General features: G+C 35.2%; 1 protein-coding gene across 2 annotated transcripts; it reads left to right on the plus strand.

Annotated features, from left to right (window-relative positions):
* The first annotated feature begins 1,144 nt into the window (after positions 1–1,144).
* Positions 1,145–4,986, plus strand: LOC131058947 (putative receptor protein kinase ZmPK1). 2 transcript variants are annotated; one of them, XM_057992471.2, is made up of 2 exons: positions 1,145–3,757; positions 4,498–4,986. In XM_057992471.2, the coding sequence occupies exon 1, from the start codon at positions 1,499–1,501 to the stop codon at positions 3,722–3,724; it is 2,226 nt and encodes a 741-aa protein (XP_057848454.2). In that variant the 5' UTR covers positions 1,145–1,498; the 3' UTR covers positions 3,725–3,757; positions 4,498–4,986. The 2 variants fall into 2 exon arrangements, with proteins under 2 accessions (XP_057848454.2, XP_057848452.2); XM_057992469.2 differs by having other exon boundaries at positions 1,145–3,762; positions 4,498–4,985.
* Positions 4,987–9,182: the final 4,196 nt, after the last annotated feature.

Below are 9,182 nucleotides of genomic sequence, written 5' to 3' on the forward strand. Positions count from 1 at the left end.
TGGTAATGGTAAAAAATTTATTACTTGTTTATGATTGATTTGGTGAAGTTTTATAAGTTCAAGTTTTAAGTTTGAAATTGTTGTTAGTACTGATTCACCCCCCCCATCTCAGTATTAACCGGATCCTCTAGAATTAACAACATTACCATTTGTTATAACCAAGAAAAAACTACCACCTACACGTCAATCTCAATCACATATAGTTTTTTATGTACATGGGTTGTTCTTGTCACTATAGATGCCTCTCAATATAATTATTTGAGTGTATGGATATTATGGTTGTATTATTCTTTATTTTTTCATTTTTTTTCGTTATCTAGTAAATTTTAGTTTTTCAAATTTATAATAAATGAGCTCAATATGTTGACACTATGGCAATGTTAGTCTTTTTCTTCTTGACTTTCATTTATCATGATAAGAAAATTTTAGAACATGGATACCATCTTAGTGGTGCTCTCTTTTGTCCTTCCTTTTTTCTTGATTAAAATTCAAATATTGTAATTTTTCAAATTTATTATAAATGATTCTAATACATAGACAATAGTATAGTGGTAGCATTTTTCTTCTTCATTATCTTTTGTCATCTAAAGAAAAACTCATTTTTTTATAAAATTATAATAAATGGTTTTAATACATAGACACCATGGTACTGCTAGTCTCTTTCTTCTTTGTTTTCTTTAATCATGGAAAAAAAAGACTTTTTAGAAACTTTTTCCAACCATTGAAAACTAATAAAACTTTAATTAAAAGATATTAGTTTTTTATATTATTGATCTATGAGTATAATTATACATTGACACCATGGTAGTGCTAGTCTCTTTCTTCTTTGTTTTCTTTAATCACGAAAAAAAAAAAGACTCTTTAGAAACTTTTGCCCACCATTGAAAACTAATAAAACTTTAATTAAAAGATATTAGTTTTTTATATTATTGATCTCAAGTCACCTGGTCATGGTCAAGCCTCAAATCACGTGGTCATGGTCAAGCCTCAAATCACGTGGTCATGGTCAAAATAGAAACTATAGCCTAGTATGCTAGGTCAAGTCTTAATATGTCAGGTCAAGTCTTAAAAATATTTTGAAAATGGAGTGCTGTATGGTCATGTTACCTAGCATATCTATCTTATATAGAAGTTTGGATATCCCAACTTTCCGCCTATTCCCTTTGAGCCACTTATGCAGGTGTAGTTAATTCTTCATGTACATACTTGATCATTAACTCTCACATTAAACAATGGATTGTGCAGGATGGGAAAATTCTGCTCGCTTCATTCTCCGTCTATGGCTGATGTCTGCGCTAATTTACTCTTCCATGATCGCTGTGCAAAGCTTTAATGGCCTAGAGAGACTGCAATTAGGATATTCTTCCCCCTCACCACAAGAAAGCGAAACTATCCTGGTGTCTCCTGATGGTACATTTCTGCTGGATTTTATAATGTGGGCATCAACGCCTACGGTCTGGCTGTATGGTATTCTCGTACACCCAAGACGGTGGTGTGGATGGCCAACAGAGATCGACCCGTCAATGGACGGGATTCCTCTCTCCGTTTTCTAAAAGATGGGGACCTCCTTCTGGTGGATGCAGGCGGAATACCGATTTGGAGAACTAACACCAAAGCCGTCGCTGTTACCGAAGCTCTGCTTCTCAACACAGGAAATCTGGTGTTGCGCAGCGCTTCTAAACAGATAGTTTGGCAAAGCTTTGATTCTCCCACTGATACGCTCCTTCCCGAACAGCCATTCACAAAGGATACTAAACTTATCTCAAGAATGGAGTTGGGTAATTATAAATCTGGCTACTACCGCTTCTACTTCAACGATGAAAACTATCTGGGAATGATTTATGAAGGTCTGAATCTGTCCAGCAAGTATTGGCCGCCTCAAGGGAACACCCCATGTGATGTATTTGGCCTCGGCAGAACTACTTATAACATTACACGCCTGGCTTCTCTTGATCGATTAGGTGGCTTCAAATCAAGTGATAAGTTCAATTTTAAAGCCTCTGATTATGGAGAAGGGCCCCTCAGAAGATTGACACTGGATATTGACGGAAACCTTAGATTATACAGTCTGGACTCACAGAATCTCACCTGGGAGATTACGTGGATTGCTCTTACAAAACAATGTGACGTCCACGGTCTCTGTGGATTCAACGGTTTGTGCAAATATGCACCAGAGCCCAAGTGCGTGTGCCCGCCTGGTTTTGAAATGGAAGATTCAACAGACTGGTTCAAAGGTTGCCGGCTCATTCATAACCTCACCTGCACCCAAAATAGTGCTCAGTTTCTTCGGCTTCCTTACACAGATTTTTATGGCTACGATTGGTCCGGGCATGGATATGGGTTGTCGTTACAAGAGTGCAGAAAGATCTGTATGGATGATTGCTATTGTTTAGGCTTTTCTTACACAACTAGCGGCACAGGAGAATGTTCCCCAAAGCATCTTCTTATCAGTGGGTTGCGATCTCCAGGGGTAACCAGTGACATGTACATTAAAGTATCTGTCATCCATTCTTCAGAGAAAAACATCTCATCTAAGTTGGTGTTGATGCCATCGGGCTCGTCACATTGTTCCCATGAACCCCAACTGCAACAACAAAACATTTCGTCTGGTGTTTCAAAGAAAGGAAGAAGAAGTCAATTAATTACTGTAGCGGCATCTATTGTTTCGGCTATTGGGGTTGCAGAGATTATTTGCATGGTACTCGCATGTGGGTTTCTCTTCCGGATATTTCGCAGTCCTAGTGTCCATAATTACCAAGGTTACTCTGCTATTCCTGGAGGACTTAGAAGGTTCAAGTTTTCGGAGCTTAGACGAGCGACTAAAAATTTCAAGGAGAGTGTGGGAAAGGGAGGATTTGGGACCGTGTACAAAGGCCTTCTTCACCCCGAAAACAGAGTGGTGGCGGTGAAGCGATTGGAAGGAGTGTCTCAGGGAGAAGATGAATTTCGGGCAGAGTTGAATATGATTGAGCGAGTAAATCACATGAATTTGGTTCAAATGATTGGGTATTGCGCCGAGGGCAAGCAGAGGCTGCTGGTCTATGAGTATGTTGAGAATGGTTCTCTGGATAATTACTTGTTTACCCAAGACAGCTCAAAAGTTCTAGACTGGAGCAAACGATTTCAAATTGCAGTGGACACGGCAAGAGGGCTGGCTTATCTCCACGAGGAATGCCTGGAATGGATTCTCCACTGCGACATCAAGCCAGAGAACATTCTTCTAGACAAGCACTTTCATGCCAAAGTTTCAGATTTTGGATTGTCGAAGCTGGTAGACAAGGGGAATGAAAATGAGAGGAAAATAAGTGCCCTCGCCTTCTCCAAAATACGAGGGACGCGAGGGTATCTGGCGCCCGAGTGGACAATGAACCTTCCAATTACAGCCAAGGCAGACGTCTACAGTTTCGGCATTCTTCTCTTGGAATTAGTTAACGGGCGGAAGGTTGCGGAATTTAATGTGGCTGGGAGTAATTTTGTGCAATGGGCTTTCCACAATGTTAGAGAAAACAGATGGAGAGAGAACTTGGTGGACCACAAATTAGGAGAGAGTGGTATGGAGTGGAAATCAAAGGTGGAAATGGAAAGGGTATTGAAAACAGCAATGTCCTGCATTAAGCAGGACAAGAATAAGAGACCTTCCATGAGTCGGGTCGTGGAAATATTGATGCTCCCCGTAAACGCAAAGGACAGCGCTGTACAAGTGGAAATGGACACAGCGATATAGAGAAGCCCTGCATAAGTTCGACCTCTCCTCTGTGTGCGGTATTTTCTCTTCTGCCTTGTTAAATAGCGATTCCTATGTGTTGATTATTTAGGAATTCCTTCCACTTTGGGTTTTATATTTTACTTGTTATAGGTTTATTTAGGATGATTATTAGTAAAAATTGTTTTAGTTTTTCCTGTATGATTTGTATGATTTGTATGATATATTTCTAGAAGTCTTTCGATATATCTAAGGCTTCTACATATTCATTTATTATAAGTTTGTCTGATTTTTTATCTTTTTTTGATAAGAAGCTGTTGTGAATCAATAAAACAATTTATTTGTCTTTCATTTATATTTCTTTCACACTGTCTAAGTAAACTGTAGATTTAGTAATTCATATGTTAGAAAACATCCATATAAATTGATTTTTGCACAATTCAGTAGTGGAAGACATAAGAACTCAGCGGTAAGCTATGGAGGCCTCTTCTCAACAGTAAGTGCAATGAAAGCATTGATTTAGTAGACGATACAATTTTCTGTCTTCATCTCAAAATAAGGATGTACCCTGTTTGTTCGGTTTGTTAGGCAGAATTAGTTTCTTAATATTTATATATAAATAGATCTATAATTTTCTTTTACTGATTCTATTGTTTGTGATTTTCCTTGTTCAATTTTAAGATGAATTTTCTTTGTAACTTGTCAAATTCAAGCTTTCTTGATGATCTCAAACCAATTTACATGTCATTGAATATTTTATGATAAATTACAGCATAGACTGCTTCTTGTTGTAGGTTCCCAGAAGATGATGGAAATACAAGATATTTGTTGTTTGCAAATCCATGAGATTGTTGGAGGAAACCAGAGTAGCATGGGAAGAAGCAAAATTCCCAAAGGATTTATATTTTGATGTAGGCTCCTTAGCATATCAAATTGTATCCTGGGCCAAATCCTAAATTTGGCTTAAACATAGTTGCGGCTTATTTAGGTCACTTCAAAGCATTCTTCTGGTGTATACCTTGAAGAAGAGTGCCAAGGATTTGGGTTAGATTCTCTCACTTGTAGATCAAACATAACATTGTCTCATCTCATACATAGCGACTGATGTTTTTTAACAATGGTTTAATGATTCATGTCACTCTTATTTATATGGTATTATTGTTGTGGATAAATACCACACTGCAAGGTTAGATTAGCACAAATTATCTTCTGCTCTCCACTGCTTACAATTTTTTTTACTTCTTCAAATTCTAATGAAAATTTGTGGTTCGTACTTCTTAACGTCCGAAATAAATTGGAGAGGACATTTCTTTTTTTTTGTTTTCCTTGGATCATGCACTCATTTAATGGTAAGACATACAATAGGAAACGAGTTTCTAACATTCAAACTTAAAACATGGTCTAAGATATTGATTCCTAGGATAACTAATTTCCATTACTGGTGTTGGAAACAGTAATCACAACGACTGCATTTACTGACAGAGGACAGACTACATCTGAAATTTTTTATTAACCTTATCTCCTTTCTATATTCTTATTAATATGTGCGATTTCCCATGACTTGAGATGTGATCCATATTCATTAATGGACAGAAAATCATATGCATCCCATGGCTAATAAATCTTACCTTATCTTATTGCAGTCACCCATGCTAGATACATACCCATCCGTAGCAGTTCACTCTTTCTATATATTGCAATGACTGTAATTTCTACTCACTCTTTCAACAGTCTAGCTCCGCAGAGCTCTCTGTGAGAAGATATGAATCTGTAGGATGTAAGATTGCTGTGTGTTGTTGTAATATTTCAGACTTATGTCATGGTATTTGTGAGTGTGCGCTGAAGCTCAGACTGATTTAATGTTTTACATTGATAAATATAAATCTTGTTTTTGTTTCTATTATTTCACCTCCTGCTATTTTCAAAGAACTAATTCGAGTAAAGAGGGCTCGTGGAGAGGTCGAAGAGTAATCAATCAAGTCGGCATAGCTTATTACAATAATCTCATCTAAGATTATCAATGGTGTTTTTATGTTATTGCAATTCTTTGGGGGTACTTGACTTTTACATTGTATAATTGTAGATCTGGACTTAAAATTTTATTGCAGTTATAGAGCCTTCTCTGATAATATATTGCTAGGACTTGCCATCAGCTCTTGAAGATCAGTATGGAGGATTTCTCAGTGTCAAATTTGGGTGATGCACATTCAAAATGTCTTCTCCTTTCTATGTGCTTGTAATTTCATTTTTTTAGGATTGAAGTGAAACAAATATTTCTTCCTTTTGTCCTTGTGTCTGTTGTACAAGAAAACGAATGTAGTAGAATCAGAGATCTCAATATTCCAATCCTTATAAAGAATCTCATTCATGGGAATATTGCCACGGGGGCTTGATCTGAATGTCTTTCAAGTATTGAGAATCCCAGTGATGGGAGTAAATTTTGAAATTAATTGAGATAGTTGGGCACTTGTTCGAAGGATACTCAACTGCTTGCCAATTCCTCACTTAAAATGAAGATTATTGAGCAAACATGTAAAATAACAAGAAGGCAACGGTCTGTATAAGTCTCATCATAGGTGCTAAAATCAACGATGTAAACATTTATGGAAAGAGAATAACTTTGGAACTTCGTAGTTGTGAGGAATACATTCATGTTGTTCTTGTTTTATCTGTAAGCAAATCTAGTTGCTTTTAAGATTTTCAAGTTTTTAAATGACAATGAATTGTGTAACCATGGAGGAAAGGTTTCGAAGGGAAAAATGGATCCAGAATTAGTGCATTATCTCTTAAAATCAATCACAGTGTGAAATGTTCACCTAGACTATCAAGAAAGACCGAACCACACCTACAATTTTAAAACCATTAGGCATACCTTCAGGAGTAGATAAAGGAAGAAACTCCCAAGAAACGGATTTTTTAGTCCCAAAATCAACGTAGAAGAATCCCTTCACAAAATTTTCAGTCCATTCCTTGATGATCATCTCTGTCACACATCTTTGTGTGCTTGTTTTCCTCATAATCAGTATTCTTTTAATGGTTTTTCCTATTTGATAATCTTAACAAACTTTGAAATTTGTCTAAATTACTTTGGTAGAACTCAAGCTGTATCTCTTGAAGCTAGATGAAATAAGATATTTTGTAAAGTATTTACTTGTGCAATTTTATTTTTGTTATATATTATTTTTTTTAAAAGGTGAGGCATATTACATGGCAATCACATGAAAATGACCAGACTTAAAGTCATTTAGATTGTTGAATGGAATTTAACAAATGCCTTGTAAATTTCAATTATATCATTTTCGTTTTGCTTCTTGAGATGGTCATGCTTTAGAGTGATTGGAATACACTAAGAATAATTACATGTATTGTGAAGCAAACAACAAATAAAGTAAAGATATTAGTGTGAAATTGATGGTATACTGTCCAATCATTTATAAGTTTCATTATATTATCTTATATCAAAAGATGTCAATGTTCAATCTACTTATTGTAGTGTCCTAAATATTATACCCTTGACATTTCATGTTAAGTTTAACACCTATCTTGGTGGTTGTGACGGAACCTATTTGAATATGCCTATCCAGGATTATATCTGCAATATGGGTTACCCTGACTAGATTTGGAGGTTTAGCCCAATATTAATATGATTTTTTTTTTTCTTTCAACATACTCCTTTTCATTTCCATGATTGTTCCATTTTTCATTTTAGCTACTCCATTTTGTTGAGGTGCGTACCTAGCAGTAAATTGTTCGTGGATTCCTTGATCTTTGCAAAATCTTAAGTCATTTTAAATGTATTTGCTGCATATATCTATTCTCAGTGCTTTGATATAGTACCCACTTTACTTCTGAATGAGAGCATTGAATTGATGGAAATATTCAAACACTTCATTCTAATGCCTTAAAAAGTAGACCCATGTTTTTCTTGTGAAATCACCAATGAATGTAAAGAAGTAGTATCATGCAGGAATTGAGGGGGTTTGCATTGGTACACACAAATTTGATTGTACTTGATCTTTAACAATGTTTTTGCCTTGATTGTATTTCTTGTTGGAAATGATTCCCTATGTTGTTTACTTAGAATGCAACCTTCACATACTCTTTCTTGTTTTTTTATTAGTGGCAAAGCCTTTGCCATGCTTTTCTTATATAATGGGTTTAGTCCTACAAAGTTTAGGTGTCCAAATCTTAGATTCCATAACCAATTTCAACTTTAATTCCTACTTGAAATATCGCTTGAGTTATTATTGTATTTTTTTCTTCAACCACATGTGAGTTTGTTGAAGGCTGTGCTTGAGAGAACTTAACCTTCAAATCTAGTTTTAAACTTAGGGGAAACATTTTGTTGCTTCTCTTTTGGACTTTTTCTATTAGCTGGTTACCTAGAAATTTGTCTAAAATCATGCATTCTTTAATTTTTAAAAACAATCTATATCCCTTTTGAACAAACTATCCAATACTCATCAAGTTATGCTTTAAAGTAGGAAAAAAATAATTATTGAATTAAACATTTTCTCCCCCTTTTTTGGCTAGAATATTGATGTTTTCTTTCCCCATAGCTAAGACTTTGTTGTCAATTCCTAATGTGACAATTGATTTTACATTCTCATCTAAACAAGAAAATATTTCTAAGTTCCTTGTCATGTGATCATTGCAAGCTAAAGTCTACAATTCATGCATCATTTTATTTCTCTTGTGCAACATTGCAAACTAAGAACATACTAACTTGATCTTGGTTTTCTTTGGTAAATCTTTCACTTTATTAGCTAGAACCATACTCATTACTTACGCATTCATGTATGTAATGACCATATTTCTTGCAATAGTGACATTGAAGTCGAGATTTATCATACCTTTGGCCTTGAAATTGATTTTGAGTTGATATTTTATTTTTGCCTCTTTCATTTGACTTTCCAATTGAGTTTGATAGGATGGTTCTTTCACCTCTATATGATTTTTTCTACCTAGCTCTAAATTTTCATCTTCCTCTATCTCTACCAAAAATAATTGAAAATTGTGTCTTCAAAGCATCCTCCAAAGCTTAATTTTATAACACACTTAGCTTATTCTCATGATAAACAAGTGATGCATGTAGCTCATCTATTAAATTTTTATAAGACATTATTTTCCACTTCTATGACCACCACAATAGATTTGAACCTTGCAAGAAAACTTCTTAAAATCTTTTGAGTTACCCTTCTATGTTAAATATTCTCACCATGAGACCTAATTTGATATACTAGTCCAATAATTTGAGCAAATAATGAATCTATTTATTTTAGTACTTTCATGTGTATGTGGTTTCAAAATATCTTCTTACCGTTTGCAATTTGGCTATTTTACCTAACCTATTCCTTGGTATGAAATTTGAAGAATATCACATGCGTATTTAAACTCCATTGTTGTTGCAACCCTTGGGAAGTTGTTATCATGCATTTATTAAAATGCGTAGAAGAGATCCTTTCAATCCCTTTTACTA

Source organism: Cryptomeria japonica, chromosome 1 (assembly GCF_030272615.1).
Source record: "Cryptomeria japonica chromosome 1, Sugi_1.0, whole genome shotgun sequence".
In the NCBI taxonomy this organism is placed as follows: Eukaryota; Viridiplantae; Streptophyta; class Pinopsida; order Cupressales; family Cupressaceae; genus Cryptomeria; species Cryptomeria japonica.

Coding starts and splice junctions, on each gene's coding strand:
- LOC131058947 (XM_057992471.2), top strand. CDS start 1,499: ATGGCCAACAGAGATCGACCCGTCAATGGACGGGATTCCTCTCTCCGT.